The sequence below is a fragment of the Corvus hawaiiensis genome, chromosome 3, assembly GCF_020740725.1.
Source record: "Corvus hawaiiensis isolate bCorHaw1 chromosome 3, bCorHaw1.pri.cur, whole genome shotgun sequence".
Classification (NCBI taxonomy): domain Eukaryota; kingdom Metazoa; phylum Chordata; class Aves; order Passeriformes; family Corvidae; genus Corvus; species Corvus hawaiiensis.
Genome location: NC_063215.1, coordinates 79,211,039 through 79,229,430, shown reverse-complemented (window position 1 = coordinate 79,229,430; position 18,392 = coordinate 79,211,039). Strand labels below are relative to the sequence as shown.

Here is an 18,392-nt window from a genome sequence, read left to right as displayed (position 1 = left end):
TACAAGCCCTGACCTTAAGGACAGATTGATTGAAGGACCAGGGAGCTCTCTGTGAAAACCACCAGAGACAGTATGATGAGTTACAATGTTCTATGTTCTAATTCTGAAGAATCATTAAAGTCATATTGCTATGCACTGGCCCTTTTTTGGGGTGTTTTTGTTTTTGGGTTTTTTTGGCGTTTTTTTGGTGGTGTGTGTTTGTTGCAGGGATTAATTTATTTTTTCTTTGCTTTGGGTTTGTTTTTTTTTTGTTGATTGTGTTGGGCTTTTTTGTTTGGTTGGTTTTTTTTAAGATCACTGGGTTGATGCTACCTGAGCAGTGAAGGGGGAATCCTGAACATCTATCATTTCTGTGCTGTAGGAAGGATTTCCCTAATGTATTATTAGTGGTATTCTCAAGAGCCATTTAATATCAGTGCCTAGCTGGCACTCAGCTGCAAAGTCTTTAACTGGCATGACTATTACTACGTTTTAATCCAGCCTTGAGAACATGTGGCACGTGCTGGAATACTCCTCATTCTGCAGTTATTATAATCAATAGAGTAGTTGCATGAAATTGGTCATAAAGAAGGTTTGGAACAGTGGTCACACTTTTGAGTTATCTAGGTGGTAGCTTGGGTGTGTCAAATCCCATGTAATTGTAGCAAGGATTTGAGGCAACTGCTGCAGTGAAACTGTAATTACAGACTGTGTGCAAGGTTTCAGTCATAAATACAGGGAAAACTTGTGTGCTGAGATTATTTGAGGCAGGAGTTCTGAATTCTTTCAAGGACTCTAGTTTGTTAGCCAATGTTTATTGTCAATTCTGTACTCAATGGCAAATCCGATTTTCTGTATTCTTTGTGACAAAATTTCCTTTATTTTTAAAGTAGACATCAGTTTATTTAATATGCGTTAGGATCTTTCCCACCAGTTTCCATTTCCATACTTTCCATACAGTCTTGAACTGTTGTCCAGTTATACATAGATTTGTTTTGTAATTGTTGCAACTGCATAAATTCGAAAGAATGGAACTCTTCCAGGAGGGAGTGAAATGATTAAAACACAAAGATATGCTTGTCTAATCACTGTAAGAGTGAATTGTTATAGTTTGAGTAAACTTGCTGTTCAGCAAAAAAAAAAAAGAAAAAAAGAGAGGGAAAACATAAGGCTAGACTGTTACTGTTAAATGTGCTAAGATCTAACAGACTTAGCAGTGGTGCTTTATAAAATGCTATATTCCTTGTTCCATTCACCACTGTACTACTGATGGTGGCTCACTGTTGAAGAAAAAGTTTAGTAAATAGTGGACAACAACAAACCACACTATTATTTTTGCACTGCTTGGAAGTATTACGATAGTATGGATCCAAACCAGACAACATAAAGCTCACATAGCCCTTTCCTCAAAGGGGAAAAAAAAATGAAAAGGGGAAAAACAAACTCAAGCAGAAAACCTGTATGAAAGGAGGCTCAACCTAAATAAAAACATTGCAATTATCTCATGAGCTTTCTAGCTATAGAGCCAATAAGTTAGTATATGGGTTAGAATGACCATGAAATTCAGTTTTCCAGTTGCTTCTAACTGGTAAATAACATCTTGCCCTATCTGGCAGCACAGTGTATTTGGTAACATGCTCTGAAGTTACGCCACTTTGTGGCATATGTGTGCTTACCAGCAGTATTTTGTGGAAAGTATTTGTTACATTAATCAAAGAATTTGACCATCTTTTCCGAAAGAATCGTGGACTGTAGAGGGGGCCACTGTTTAGAGCAGAGCAAACCACTGTGTAAGCACTGGGTAAGAACCCCAGGCAGTCACCTGCTTAAGAGTACCTGGTCACTAAGATAAAGCCCTTCTGTTACAGATAGAGTTTCAGGAGACCTGCTGACTGCAGAATTAACTTTATGCGTTGTTTCTGGACTCGCTTTTCTCTAATCTAAAATGCAAGATGTTCTTCTAATGCTTCTACAAATTTGAAAATTCGGAACATAGTACTGTGGGAGAAATCACTGCATAACGAAAAGAGAGTGAATAACTGAGTGACATTAGTTATATAATTTGTTAGTGGAAATCACTCGTAAGTGATTACAAAAACCTTAAAAAAATTGGCCTTGTGTAATAAGGCAGTATTGGTACTGCTGTATGATGAAGAGGGGAGATGGAGCTGCTGAAAACTGGTTGATGTCTCCTACGAAATTACACATTTTTAAGAAGAGTGTTGAGATTGCAAACCTTTATGTCTAAATGAACTTTTTTTTAGAGTTAATCACTATGCTGTGAATGGCAAGGTTTTTTTCTTTGACACACCCTGGCTTAAATAAATGGGACATAGTGTGCTAGTTTCTCAGGTAAGCAACTGAAATGTAGCATCTGAAGTGGAGGGAAGGTGATTGCTTTGCAGGCCTAACTTGGAGTGGAAACTGAGTTTTCAGAATACTTAACTTTTAATAGTAATTTATGTATTGCGGTAAGATTACATTTGACTTACGTGGCACTAGTAAATGCCAGCATGTCCACTGGGCAGTCAGAGCGAGGGGCTCCCCATCCTCACTGCCTTCTGGGAGCTGCTGGGCTGCTGTGTATCGTGCCAGAGGTGTGACTGACACAGCTCGCAGCTTCCTACAGAGGGAGATCTGCCTGTGCCCTCCTTTGTGCTCAGCCTGCTGCTTGTGGAGTGTGTCACTGAGCCAGTTCAGCTTGCTAAACAGGCAAAACCTAATCTGACAGCAGTGGTTTGCTGCTGTGTTAACTGGCTCTGGAAGGCCCCAGCAAAAGCTGCTGCTGGTACAAAGAAGACAGAAGGAGAAAGGAATGGAGCCACTTCTCTTGTGGGAGTGAGCGGTTACCCTTGCAGCTGTGTTAAACTGGAGTCTATGGAGGAAAACCTTCTGTACAAGCAAACTCAGAATAGTTCTGTCTTGGGATTTGGGACCGTCCCTTTTTCTGAAGTGACTATACAAGATTAGTGTTCTAATTATAACCACAGACATTGTGTTTAACGTTGTCAATATTCATTTAAGCAACCGCTTATGAAAAGGTTTGGTTTATGTTTAGCACTCTGCTTTCTTGTTGGCAAAGAGGTGCTTTGACTCTAAATAATACAGGGTAGTATTTAGCTGCCTAGGCACTCGAGTCTTCTTGCTATCCTGGCAGACCTAGAGAAAGCAGGAGTGCATCTTTGAGGAAATCTCCAATGAAGATTCATCCCAAGAACTGAAACAAGAAAGGGGAATAAAAAAAATACTAGGTATTATCATATAATACTTGATACACTATATATTACTTAGGTCAGGATTCCACAAAGCACTTCAGTTTATATAGGAGAGCTGTTGTAACATTGGTTACAGCCCTCCCCCCCTTGCCCTGTATTTTCCTGTCTGACTCTGCCTGCTCTTGTCAAAACTTGGATATTGTTTACTTTCACATCCAAATCACAAAGCATCATTCCCAAGAATTGCAAGATACAGATTTTGAGCTAAAGCTGTGGCATTGCAACCATGTCAGCCTGGTCCTAGCAGTAAAAAACAGCTTTGCTTTCCTGCACATGGCCTCTTTCCTGCATTTGACTGCATTCTTGTGGCCCACAAATAAAGTACTATTGGCAAAGTGTTACAGGTAAAGTATTAAAGTAATATACTCTATCCTTTCCCCTCCCCAAACTGTCCCTGAACCATTCTAAAAAAATCAGTGGTGTTGAATGTTTGTTTCAACGCTCTTAATTTTTTTTTTTTTCTCTCATTTCTCTGAGCAAAACAGTTTCTTTATGGCTGGGAGGTTATTTGAGTTACTTGAAGTTACTTAACTACTACCTAGGTATGTTTAGTTTGAGTCATGTGTCTCTTTTTTAGTTGCTTTGACAAACAGTAAAAACCTAAAGATCACAATGTCCTAAAATAAAGCTAACAACATATTATTATAAAAATAATTTTATTTTACAATACAAGTCTCATTTCAGTTTATAGAAACAGTAGTAACTTCATGTTCTTAAACCGAGGTCTCTTTTTGTACATACGAAAAGTAAAAAATATAAACTTGTTACTTTTTTACCTCAGTTTTTTGGGGGAAGGGAGGAAATAGGGAAGAATTTTTGGTTTTATTTTCTTAAACTTGGCTTCTGTGTGTGGTTTTATACTGTATCTGAAACTTTTCTATTATATTGCAGGCTAAGAGGTGATGCTTTTTAATTTTCTTGGCACACTGAGTTTATGTTAACGTGTACTATGTAAGTTTCTGTTAAAAATAGTCTGTAGGAACATCTTTGTATACTTCTGTGCAAAGATTTGGAGTTAGTGAAATTTCACTTTTCTTACTAAGTGCTAAGCAGTCTCAGGAAAGATGTTAAGGTTAGTAATGGTGTATTATAAATGTTAGCAGCATGGGAAAATGGGTAAGAAAAATTCTCTCTTTAAAAAGTTTACAGTTATTTTGTAACAAAAAAAGCAAAGGGTTGGCAGGATTATATTGCAATTTTACGAAGTTTCCTTCAATATACTCCTTTAAGACCTTCACTAAGATTTATGCAGAGGAACCCCTATTGACATATCTTGTATTTTTTATCTATATGAGAGGCATGTGCAGCTTCTCCTTGAGGAAGTGCTAAAAGCAGAATGGTCAGATTCTCAAGCAAAGGCTGAGCCACGGGAGTCTGGACATGATAGGCAAATTGAGAAGAAGGAACTAGAAGTGTTGGCATTAAAATGGAGGGTATTAGCAGCTGTTTATTCTGATACTTCCAAAAAGTCACTTAGCTATTACATTTTTTTCTCATCTTGATATTTCATTCCCCTCCTTTTCTTTAACAGGTCTCTAAATTCAGTTTGGGGAAAAAACCCCAGTCACTTATTCCTGATTATTTAAAAAAAAAAAAAAAAAAAAAAAGAAATTTCACAAATTTATGTATGAATTACTGTAGCTTTGCTTCTTAGGCTTTTAACATAAATGAATTCCAGTTTCTGGAATTCATGTTTAGATTAAGCAGGAGTAGCACCTGAAGGAGAAGTGTGGTTCTATTTTGATACTTCTTGACCCTTACAGTTTGTTCAATGTCACTTATACGTGGAGCTGTCATAAAAGAGCAGGAGCCCAGGGGTTTGTGGATGAGTTTAACTGAGAAATTGATTACTTGAATACTGAATTCAAATTATTGGTGAGGGGAATGTTTATATATTGGCCAGGTTTGCTGTGTGAAGCAGCAATCAAGTCAAAACAAGACAGAGGAAATAAAACATGGAATAGAGAAATAAAAATGGCTAAAATTCAGTAAAGGCAGGTGCCACAATTATGTGTAGCAGTTACTGTTGATGAAAGTTGCATGATAGTACTTCAAAAGAGGAAAGAAAATGTTTCAAAACATGTACAATTACACTACTGGCCTAGGAGCTGATCATGTTATCCATTGAATACAAAAGTATAAATTTGTTTTATGTTTTTTACTTGGCCAAGTGCTAGTGACTAATACTACTACATTGAGTGCAGTTTTCCAAATACAGCATGCTGTAAATGGCATTCCAAAGTGGAGTCAAGAACAGTGTGTTTTGGAGTTGGGGTTTTCATTTGGGTTTTTTTGTTTGTTTGCTTGGTTTTCTTTTAATCATTAAAAAAAAAAGTTCCTAGAGAAATATTTGGGAGTACTATACTGTGTAGAATAAAACTGATGAGAAACCAATGAGCAGACAGTTTTTTCCCCTTAAATACAGTTGAGGAATAGCAATAGCACTTTACTGTAAACAATACAGTACTCTGAAATATGAAAACACTGCTCAGGTGTTTCCCTGAGTTCCCAAATCATTGAACCACAGGTGCCTATGATGCTTTCTACCGTTTGTGTTCCTTGCACAGATGAAAGTAAAAGTTTCATACAAATAGAAAAATGAAAAACTAGGATGTTTACCTTGAAGCTATAAGTAAAGGTACACACCTCAGTATGCTCTTCATATGTTTTAATCATTCACTACTCTAAAAAGCTTCCAGTCCTATCCCTTTTTTTTTTTTTTTCCTCCGCTTCTGGGCAGTGATTTGCTTTCTTAAATGGCAAAGTGGGAAGCACCTCCTTCTGTGTTTCTCTGTCCCAGTATTAGGGCACTCCTGGAACACCACCTGGTGATGTTGATGACTTTTTGTCTGAGATAGTTCTAGGATCTTGATGCTCACTTTCTGGACCATGTATGAACCACTGGATTGTTATGTGGTGTTTTCTTAGAGTTGCAACTTCTTTCTTCAAGCAAATTTCTTGAAGTTGCCATACCTTGAGTTAGTTTTGGAAAGTGTATTAGATTAGGTCCTTTTGGATGTCAACACTTTCAGATCTCCTAGTTTGAGAATCCCAGATGGAAAATGGTCATCAGATTTCCTTTTAATTAAGACTATTTTGCCTGTCAGTGTGTACTTTAGCAGAGTTTTAGTTACCTTGGTAAGTTTTTGGGTGGAAGAGAGGCATGCATTAGCAAGGCTAGTACCTTGGTGTCCTAGTCTTCTTCCTGGATAGAAGGGAATGCAATGGTAAATTAAAACATAATACAGCTGGAATACTGCCTAAATAAAAACTCAGATATACAAAGGGGTCTTAATGTACTTAAAAGAGTAAACTCAGTAGTATTATATAGTAAAATATTATATTAGTGACATGTTGGTCCTGCTTTAAGAAATACCTTTTCATGTTCATAAAAACTGATGTATTCTAGATTTGTTTGCTTTTACATATATATAATTTTAACATCCTGTTAATTATTCTTAAAATAAAAATTGTAAAATATGTTAAGTAAATTGAGTAATTTGCTCTGTGTACGTGGTACGTAGGTGCTGCTTGATAATAAGGTATATAAAAGAACACTTCTGTCATCCTTTCTCTGTCTAAAGCTGAATAGTGGAATCAGCTTTATACTGATTAATAATGCTCATAAACTCAGAGGCAAATAGGTTTATGCAGAAGTGATTTTAGAACAGTTGCAGGTTACTTTGAAGTTAATTTTATTCGTTACTGATGATGAATGGACTTGAGTCATGAGTTGAAATACACTTACTGTCTGTATTTTCTGATTGCTGAGAATGCTCTGAGGAATGTGTCCACTCTTCCAGATTAGGTTTTGTTGGTCTAAGCCTTCACTGAAAAATGTTTTTTTTACCTTGAGATTTAGAATATGGAGGTACTTCTCTTCAAGAAGCCATCTAAAGCTAACTCTGAACCAAGAAGACTTGCATTCAGGATTTATTGGTATTTCATTTTCTTTCAAGGGAATTTGATGTTTGTTCAGTGAGTGGTCAGTGTAGAAAGAATCTCAGTATTGTGAAATGTTTCATACTGCTTTTCCCTTTTCTGTAGGGGGATAAAACCATACTTGGATATCAGTGTAACTGTCTCCATATAAAGTTTACTACGCCAGGAATACTGATAAAATTAACATGTTAAAACCTGTAGTCCAAAGTCAGAGAAATGAACAGTCTCACTCTTCTGCCTGGGTAAAGTTTGTTACTTCATGGTAATTTTAAGTATCAATATTGAAAATTGCATTCATCTCTAACAAATATATCCAGGTATTGAGTTTATGCTATGCATTTCATGTACTAAATTCTCATTTATTTCCCTGTGGATATGGATGCATGCAAAACTTTTTTACTTTTATCCCACAACAGTGAAATACTCAGTCTTAACAGGCTCCTGGACTTCCATAGCACTTGACAGTACAGCTTGTTACACAAACCTTATTTTCACACTGGTAGATTTGAGAGAAATATGCAAGAAGAAAATCCCGGGGAGATGCGGTCCTGTTGCCAGTTTCCCAGAAACTTCCCCTTCTTGAGCACGTTTGTGCTGGCTCGGCTCTCTGGAGCAGTTCCTGCGCAGCACAGCCCTGCGGAGCAGGGGGTGAGCGCTCCAGCTGCGGTGGTGACAGGGGCTTCCTCTTCTGTCAGCAGCCCCCGAGGGCTGGATCAGCCCCGCTCACTCGTGCTGGGAAGCAGCAGCTTTACAAAGATCCAGGGCTGTGTTTGGAGCATTTAGGAACCATTTTGACTACAGGGCAGATCTGAACTTGGGGCGGTGCCTGGTTTGAAGTTTCCTGAGCACAAAGTCTGTGTTGAGGCTTTGAGACAGAGAACAAAATCCTCTTGTGTCATTTAAACATTAGGTTGCTTCATGCTGCCGTATTTTTTTTTTTAGAACAGTTCTTAAAAGATGCTTTAGATAATGCCCTTTGACAATGTTTGACAGCTACTGGCTAGTTTAATGTGTGCTGGAAGACACGCTCTTTTTCAATCCAAAAGTATCTTGGTGTGGGGCTTAGTGTACAATAATAATTTATAATTAAAGACATGACAAATAGCACTAACTTGTTTGACAATCAAAACAACAAGTGTTTGACTGTTAATTTAAGCAATTGATCTGTTGTTTCTATAGGTGTAAACTTAGATCAGAAATAAGTGTGGCGTAAGCTGCCATGTTCTCCCTGACCAGGTGCTATTCCCTCAGCACACCTTTGTAACGTTACTTTTTTCACCAGCTTTCTGCTTGTGAACTGCTGCCATTAGAAACACAGTAGGAACGAAAGTCTGTGTTAATTTGCCTGACTGTAACTGCACAATTAAAGCAGTTTATCAGCAGGGGTTAGAACAATCAGTGTGTTCTGATGCTTCATGTTATAAAATTACTTCTGTTGTTCAAACAGATACTGTAATTAGTGCATCATTTTAAACTGGTTTTCTGCAGGGCTGGCTTGGAGTTTCATCTGTTAAAAACCTCTATTTTTGGTACTTACCTAAGCACTTACGTTGTTTGCAGGCCTCATCGAAATTAACAACTTCTATTGAAATGTTAATATCAAGACTGTATAATTCCAATACGGGTTTGGGGGTGGGTAGCTTGTTTTTTGGGATTTTTTTCTTTTTTTTTTATCAGTCAATCCTGTCAAGACCTAAGATTCAGCTGCAAAAATGGAAGGAGCAAGCCCCGATTTACAAACTGTTACTGTAATACTAGCATTTAATACATGTAATACATCGTCACAGATGAGCAGGTTACTTCATACCAGATAATAAAGATGACTGTGTGTTCTGTCCCTGGCATGTGCATACTTGGATCTCACTTAGATAGTTTCATGAGACATGGTGAGACAGTCTTTTAAGGGGCAGTTACGTGTTAAAACATGGTCCTTCACCTTCTCCTTTTCCCAGCTACAGCACTGACCTTGTGTTGGCACTCAGTAGCCCTTTATGGTTGTAAATGCCCTTGTCAGGCAGAAAATGGGGGGGGGGGGGGGGGGGGGGGGGGGGAGTGGGAAAGCATCTGCTGCATCAGCATGTAGTCTGAAAGGCTGGTGTGGTGCTGGGGCCAGTCCTAGTAGGAGCAGTAAGGGCTGCCTGGCAAGGGGAGTGAACCTTAGGAAGTTGTTACACTGGTTGGGAAAGGATGCAGGAATACAACAGTAAGAGATTATCCAAGTGATTTTTGTTTCATTAGGGCTGGACCTCTCATGAATACGGATCAGCTGATGTGGAATTATTTGTAGACTGAATGGTTTATTCCTTGCACAATGTTAAAGAAACCTTCTGTCTTCTGGATGTTTGTTTTGAGATGTCTCTGCAGCAGAAAAGCCAAAAACTTGAAAATACAATTTTTTAGTTCAGGTTGGCAGAACAGTTGCAAGAGCAGAAGTTTCATTAAACAACACAAGACAGACAACTCTTGAAAGGTTGGGAGTGAATGACTTTAGGGCAAAGTGCATTCTTCTAAGATTCCTCTGACTTGGTTTTACCAGTTCAACTGTGTCAACAAAAGGTTGTAAAGTAAGATGTAAACTGTATTGAATGGCCGAGTAGTGTTTCTCTTGGACTTAATAATTCAGATGTTGTTGCATGGCTGCAATACATATCATGTCTTACTTAAAAATACTAGAATTAGATCAGGACTAGAATGTATTTATAGTGATGTTATTTGTGACCTTTCAGTTTAACTTCTGTTTCAAAACTGTTCAAAATCAACATGTTAGCTTTTTTTTTTTGAGTTCACACACCTTCTTTTAAACTGCTGTTTGAATTATTTTAAAAGCTTTGATATCTGTGTGTGAATGTTTTCATTAAGGAAAAGAAATACTCGCCTAGAGCTACTGTCAATTTTAATGTACCTGCAGCACAATTTATTAGACAAAACATATTGTGAGAATTTTACTAAATAGCGGATTTTCTTCTCTCCACATCTTACCTCCTCCATTTGACTGTGAGAAGTGGCTGTGAGTGATTATACTGTTTTTTATATCTTAGGATAATTTTAATTAAAGTTCTTAGAGTGTACTTGAATTAAACCTTTGTGTGGTTTAAAGGACTAAAGCTATTCTGATGCCTTTTAATTTTAGTGTTAAATTTGACATTATATGAAAACATTCTTCCCTTTTACTCTATTTTTTCTGTGGTTTTTGTCATTCAGTAGGGAGAGCAGCTTGTTTAATAGGTTGGTGAAAACAATTTAATAGCCTATCACTTCAAGATGAGTGAGAATACTAAGGTTAATTTTCAACACTTGTTTGAGCTGGTGGCTTTACTTTAAAAGATCCCTGCTCTTGGTACCGAGCTGGTTTTGTATCTTTTTAGTGGCCTACATTAAAGGAAATTGTATGAGATGGAGTGGAAAAAAGTGCATAGAATGGAAGCTGCACTTTTTTTAATACTATAGAATAGTCCATAGCTTTTTGAAAAAAATGCTGTGTGGAAAACTTGCTTCCACTCTTACCACATTGCATTCATTCTTTCTTTATTGTCTAACTAATATTTTTTTGCCTACAAATAAACAGACGCTAGAGTAGTATTTTTTTCAGAGTTTATTTCATTTTTCTTTAATGGCATTCTGACAGTTGGAAATTACTGGATCCTACTTCAGCGGTTTTTCATTTGTCAGCTTATTTTTCGTCAGTTGGTCATACTGTGAAGGTCTTCGGGGTGAGACATAAGGTTTGAAGATTTTTTTAAAGTTGATGATAAAATTGCTTTCAGTTGATATTTTCCTTTTTCAACATTTGAATAATTCTAACAATTTCAGTCAACCTTGACACTTCTTTCAGTTGGGTTTGAAGTACGTTGAAACATATTGACTAGGGAAGCAACCTAACTTTGTACTCTATTCTAGAAGAGTTTTCAGTCATCTGCTTTGTGTAGCTTGTGGAAAGCTAGTAAGCTGCTGTCTCATTCTTGTTCAGTCAGAGGTTGAGGAATTAAGAAGAAATCTTTGGGATGGGATGAAGATGTAAATAGAAATGGCCATTTAGGCCTAAGGTGCAGGAGGTGCAAGACCACGACTTGAAGTTACTGTGTTATGGTGAGATGTATGGAAAATACGGGATACAGTTTAACAGTGAGCTGGACTACAGTAGTTCCCTCATGGAACAGCCTTTCTAATATTTAAGTTTTGATTGTATAGATTCAAGTCAGTTGCATGCTTTACCTGCTTTTCTGCTTCCCCCTAAATCCCTCCCCAAGAAAATTCCTGTAGTTACACTATGTTTTTTTGTGCAGCTAAATTTTGAGGAGTTGTAGCAATATTTTTTTTAAACTACCTAATACATTGACCCTAATAGCAAGATAAATACTGAGTACTCCATTATTGTGCATAGGTGTTCTGAGGATTAATGAGTGTATATGCACAGGCAAGAGAATGAAAGCACATCTGTCTACAGAATTAGGGTATATTTAAGGATACTGAAATTTCTGCCAGACAAGGAGCACAGTGAAATTTCATCTGCCATTTATGTTGTCCTTAATGTTCTTTAATTTAGCAGACAAGATAGTTTGGTTATAATTAAGCTTTTCTAATATTGTTGTTCCTCAAGGTTGTGGCATAAATCACTTTACTTTGTAGTTTTCTGCATCTTCAGTCGCCATTTTTCTTGTATAATTCTTCCATAAACAATCTCTGGGATGCAGGAAGACTTCATGCTGTCAATTACTTCTTGTGTATGTAATACAATTTTGAGTATATGCAATTGAATTTCTTTTTCCCCAAGTCTTAGGTTTTCTGATTTTCCTGGTGCTATTTCTTCCTTCATTGTGCATACCCTTCCTGCTGCGGTGGCAAATGTTTCTTTCCCAAAATAATTTTCATGGCAATTTCTATTACTTTTGACTGCTTTTTCAGTAGGTAGACCTGGCAACTAGGCTGAATTGCTCAACAGTTGCTACTGAAGGACAAGGGGCAATTGGGCCACTGAAAGAAAAAAAATCATGTTTAAACCTAAGAATAAGCTTTTTGTTGTTGTGACTGAGCACTGGTTGAACACTGAACAGGTCTCCTGAGGGAGGGGATGCAGTGTCCATCCTTGGAGATGTTTAAAACCTGGCCCGTAGTAACATGCTTGAATTGACCTTGCCCTGACCAAGGGGTTTGGTTTGGATGATGTTCAGGATCTCTTCCCACCCCAGACATTCACTGAATCTATGAAGTGAACTGGTTTGTCTTACCTGCAATTCACTTCAAGACTGCCACATCTTGTACTTTATTTCTTTGTGCCAAATTATGCAACAAGGCAAGTTGCTGTAATTCTTTCCTGCCCATTTTTTCACTATTTTCTCCCCCAAAAATATCAAAAGAAAACCCTAATCAACCCTTAAAATCGTGGACCATGTTTCACGAGTCTTCAGAAAGATTCCTTCCTACTTGTGTTCCAGATATATTCAATTACCTGTTCAGTCTTTACTATAACAAGACGTGGTTGAGAAAAGATGTGTTCAAGACTTGTTGCACAGAGGATTAGTTTAATGTAAATAAAGATTTTACTTGGGGGAAATTTTTTTTTTTCCAAACCTTCATTTTAGGATTTAAAAGGAGAACGAGGTACCATAAAAAAGGTAGCTCTTAACTGCAAGAGGTTTGAAGATTCTCTCTTTCATGAATGTAACTCTGTTATATGTTTTGCACCTGACTTTCTGTTGGAATGAATGAGCTAGTAAAGACCCGAATTTCCCAATTTGGGTAAAACTGAACGGGTAAATAATCAAATAAACATACTAGTATAAAAAGACATTTCTTAGAAAACTGTTAACCCACTAAGAAAACCATCTCATGAGACAGAATGGGAGCACTGGATGAATTCAAAACCCCAGTGCATCGAGGTAGAACAGAAGAAATTATGAGCCCATTCCAAACTCTGTCTTTTCTCTTTTATTTTGAAACATAGTGTGAACTTTTATTATTCTTAGCCTTTCTTTCAGTCTTGCCATTTGACTTAATAAATAGCACTTTCAATAACAGGACTTTTATTACTGCACTTCATGGTCGTGGAAGAGCTTATCGTAGTCATATAGTATTTCAGTTATCTTACTGATAAGTAGTTTATATGATTGTTTGTGCTGTGAAGTCTCACCCTAATAATACCTGTGATTATAAACATTACACACAACACGTTCCACCTAAAAGTAAATTAGGGGGGTAAAAAAAATCTTCAGTATCATGTGTTTGTCCTATATGCAGCTTTTTGTTCTCTTTTTAAACTGAACAAAAAATTGTCATGCTGCAACAGAATAATTTGGAGTACAGTGCCAATAATTGATGTGACATTAATCTGAAACAAGTTTTTGAGACTTTGTACAGTATTATTTTCATTATGAGAGAAATGGATACACCACCATAAAGCCCCTTCATGTTTGCCCACTCTATGTGTAAACATGGCGCGCGGTGTTTAATGGCGTGGTAGCTAAAATTGCACTTGGGCATTCCTTCTCTTTCAGGAACAGATCTTGCTGCTTTACTTGGGGATACCTTTCTTCTCATTTGTTCCTCTTGGCCTTTTTTTAATTTTTTTTTTTTTTTTTTTTTTTTTTTTTTTTTTTTTTTTTTTTTTTGGCCTCTTGTGATACTATAGTCGTGCAGGTTGTCTTGCACCTGGTGTTAGTAACTAGGACTTTTCCTGTTCCAATACTGTGTCAGTGCAAGAAGAGGCATAGTTGCACATTTCTTCCTCTGCCCTCTGCTGGTTTAGGAACCTTCTCTCATTCATCATACCTGTAACATATTATTTTGTACATTACCTCATATTGATATAGCTTGCCACCATCTTAAAAGAAAACAGCTCACTCCTGCTTTGGATTAAAAAAAATAATGAATTGATTAATAAGAGTGGAGTTTTGATCACGATTGAATAAATAAGATGCAAATACCTTGTCATAGGTAGTTCTTTCAAAGATTACATTTCAACAGAGAACATGTTATAACTCAGCTGCACTTTTTGTCATGTTCTGTACCATAAGTAGTGAGGGTTATTTTTCTCTCTGTTTTCAGCTTCTGAAATTGGCAGACCTATTTTCACAGCCACCTTTGTTTAGAAAGTTGGTGAAGATAACATTGAAAACAAGAAAACATACCACTGTAGCTGATAAAATGGAGTGATGGATATGTGCATGTTGTATACACAGTGAAAAGAAGTTTCAAAGTACTGATTCTATTACATACATTTTTCATACATCTCTCTTGGTTCAGGTTTTTTCCTCCTTTTTTTAAAAATCCTTGTCTATTCCACAAAACATTTCAGACTTAGCTGAATTAAAAATAAAACACTCTAAGGAACAGTGCTCCCTCAGGTATATATGAATATGAGGCACTGCAAACATTTGTTTGTATTAAATCTTAGTACATTTCTTCAATGTATCTGGTTTTCTGGAGGAATTTTTCATGAAATTTGGGGAAAAAGACACATTTGCAATTAAAAAAAAAAAAAAAGTTAAAGTGTGAATTGTGGTTAAGCCACAAAGGTTTATCTTACAAATAGGAGGCTCTTCTATTATACCCAGCTTTTTAAGTTTTAAATAAGTGAGGTTTGTTTATGCGGGCCTTTTTATAGATTCAAAATTGTAATAAACCTTTTTTTGAGCCCCTGCCTTTTTTTTTTTTAACTTGTTATATTATATTTTAAATATTGTCAAATTTAAGTGAGGTTTCATGAAAATTTAGCTAGCTTTATTCACCATTTAATAAAAAAGGAGTTGGGAAGTTTTTTCTGTGTTGTGTTTCATTTTCTTTTTTTTTTGGAAGACTGAATACTTGAATGTATTGCTTAAATTTACTGTTTTCTGTTGTCTACAATTTTTTACATTAAGAATGTTTTGTTTAGCACGCTTTCTTTTTCTGAAAACATTTCTAAGATTTATCTTTGGGATTATTAATGGCATGGATGTGATGAGTACCTGTGTAATGGTGACCATCTTGTCACTTGCCCTTCTGTAACTTCAGTATTAAAACTTTGTCATCTCCTCCTCTTTTCTCTTCATCCAGTACATGCTCTCCTTTGAAAATGGCAACTTTTGTAGTGTTCCTTTTGTAGTGTTTTATTCTTTGAATCTTGTCTTCATGAGTATTTGAAAGCTTTTTTTAACACTGGAGAATTGCTTTCTTGTCCTTTGGAGTGATTCAGATGGAGTTTCTATGTCTGGTGTCTGTTTCACTTCTCTTCAAAAGATCGGTTACTTAACCACTGGTATGTCTTACCTGTTTAAGTCTTGAAATGCTCTAAATAATATTGAAAGTAATACTGTGTTTGTAGTATTTCTTGTTCCTTTGTTCAGCTGGGGAAGGTACTCTTCAAGAAACAGCATGTGTATTGTAGTCTGTAAAAGGTGTAATATAGAGTAGGAGGTTCCAAAACACCAAAAAAATGATCATTTGAAGCCTAAGTTCATATGATACAAAAGTCTCTGAAGTATGAAGAACCATTGCTGAAAATGAAGTCCATATTATGCACAGAATTGAATTTGTCTACTGTTTGTGATTGCTTTATACAGAATGTAAGTCCTTCATAGCTTCTGTGTTTTAATTTTTTTTAGGAAGAGCAGAATCGAGGCAAGCCCAACTGGGAACACCTGAACGAAGATTTACATGTACTTATCACTGTGGAGGATGCTCAAAACAGAGCAGAAATAAAGCTGAAGAGGGCTGTTGAAGAAGTAAAAAAGTTACTGATACCTGCAGTAAGTATTTGTATGCAAGCCTTTGATTTCCATTTTCAGAAGGTACTTTTGAAATACAACTAATTTACTACAGGTGTAAGAGTAAGCCTGCAGAGTGGCATCCTAGAAGGAAGTTAGGATATGATTTGGTAATATTCTAGTGATCTTTAAACATGTCTCATCCCAGATTGAATTATTCCTTAGGACACAATAGTATTTTAAATAGACATTGTCTTTTTTTGCCTGTTTTAGATCAGATACAGGAAATTGTTGTCACCTTTAGAAGGCAATGCTGAACTGTTACAAACACTAGTTTTCTGTCTTTCTTTCAGTATTAGTATTCTTTAAGGCTGGGGAAATATGACATGCTTTTATGTTTCACTTTGAGATGATTCTGATATTTTAAGAAACAAAGGCATGTGTTTTTATATTGTCACATTAAACATTTTGCAAAAAGAACAAAACTGTTTAGTATCAAAAAACTTTGCTGTCAGTATACTGGGGAAAAATAAATGTAGGGAAATGGGAAAATGGTTGTGTTTCTCATTTTCTGATAACTTAAACGAGCTTCTGCATAGCTAGATGACTTAAATCCTTTTTCAGAGACCAGAATTGCCCTGTGAGAGCCCTTGTCTTAGATCTTCTCTGCATTCTCACTCAAAGCAAGGTGGCTCAGTGTGGCTGTGTAGTGCATCCTATGCCGTTAACTTGCATCTTGTGCTCATTTTTACCACCACTTTTGTGCCCCTGTAAAATGATAAGAATAAATAAGATCTTTTTCAGTGGCAGAAAAACTTTCCATGTTACAAGGGAAAATTGAGACTATCTTGTGAAAGAAAGTAGTAGGTGGTATTAAAATGGCCTACTGATTTTGGGTACTTAGTGAATGCTAATAGATGCTGGCTGTGAGGAAACTTGTAGTGACACGTGCAGTCTCTATAAACAGATTTATTCAGAAGACGTTTTTAAAAGTTACTAAAGATAGGGAGAGAGACTTAATTTCTTAATTATCAAAAAATGGTAGACTATTAAGCAGGAGGTATGAAAAAATGTGATTTAGACCTCTTGACATTGCACATTGTCAGTTTCTGAAAGCAGAAGACAGAGAAAGTAGATCTTCAGAATTTACTCCTTTATTAAAGAGACCTTGAGCACATTAGGATTGAGTTTATAGTCAGAATTTTTATACGGGCAAAACTTAGAAACCCTTATGTTTATTCTTTAGCTATTGCAGAGCAAACAGTTTAAAAACCAAACTTCTGTGTGACTTAATTTTGTCAGGTGTTTCTTCCTTCTTCTACCTCCCCCTTATTGCTGAATAATATGACTGAAGGGTCAACTTCAGGATGACTTGATAGGTTACAAACCCCCAGTATGTCTGAAGTACTGGTGTGTATACTCTGTGTATGTTTGTGTTGTGCTTGTTTTGTGGACCTGTTGTGTTCTGAGCCCCAGAAAACATGTAATGCATTAGTACTTCTTTCACTGTGAAAGTGGCAAGCCAGCTCTTTGTCTTGAAAGCACTCTGCCTCGGGTAGTATCCTAATCAGTTGGGGAAGCACTGTAATCCTGATTACAGAAATAACTGTTTTTCCTCTTTAATGAAAAATAACAATACAGGGCTAACTATTGTCTGAATAGAACGTCACTTAAAATACACTTTGTCAGTTCATTATCATCTTTATATGTTATGCGTAGGCATAAGAGATTTGGGTGGTACGTATTACTTGCACAAGAGTTAAAGGTCTGCTGGCTCTAATTTCTCAAAAATACTCCTTGCTGAAACAGGTATGTGTAGTACATACTAATTAATTGGTATATAGGTGAACTTGGTTTTGTACTACCTATTGCATCTGTTCAATTAGTATAAAAAATGGAATTGTGGCTTCAGGCAGTTTGAGAGCTGAAAAACTCAGTTTAGTGTTAAAAGGTAGGAATTGAAAACTTCTATGAGGGAAGTCATAAACCTTCAAATAATCAGGATAAGCGTAGGGAAAAAAGGAAATCATAGTGAATTATAGCAGTATGAGTGAAACTGTGGATTTTGGAATATTATAAAGATACTCCAAGATGTAAGAATGGAAAATTGTAAATTCCCTTTCATATGGTAGAATACCTGCTACTATTACTGTTTTTCAGATAAATGTCAAAATTGAAAAAAAAAAGTAAATGTATTTCTGTTCTATCGCTGTCCAACTTGATTAAAATTTGAGACTATGTGGGAGAGAAGACTCATTTTCATTCTTGCCATACAGTGTGACAATGCTTTGTGTTTATGAGATAAATTTCAGAAACGTGCTAGTGTTCTAGTGTTCAGAGATGGAAATTAGTTGCTAATTTCTTGGAATGATCAGTTATTTTTGTACTCAAGATGTTAAAAAGCCTAATTACATTTTCTAGGTACAGTGTACAAATAGGCACGTTTCTTAAAATGGATTTCTTTTTGAATGTACTGGGGTGAAGAGAGACTATTTCAGTACTAAAGTGTGTTTCC

The 18,392-nt window shown here is 36.4% G+C and overlaps 1 protein-coding gene across 14 annotated transcripts in view; it reads left to right on the top strand.

The window, feature by feature from the left end:
* The window catches only part of QKI (QKI, KH domain containing RNA binding), a 157,571-nt gene that overhangs the window by 88,495 nt on the left and 50,684 nt on the right, over window positions 1–18,392 (top strand). For all 14 annotated transcript variants that reach the window (XR_007202402.1, XM_048297839.1, XM_048297841.1 and 11 more), the window contains one exon: window positions 15,776–15,919. Coding sequence is in view for 13 of the 14 variants with exons in the window: in XM_048297839.1 (XP_048153796.1) it covers window positions 15,776–15,919 (144 nt within the window). In the remaining variant the exon portion in view is untranslated. The remainder of the gene's footprint in view (window positions 1–15,775; window positions 15,920–18,392) is intronic.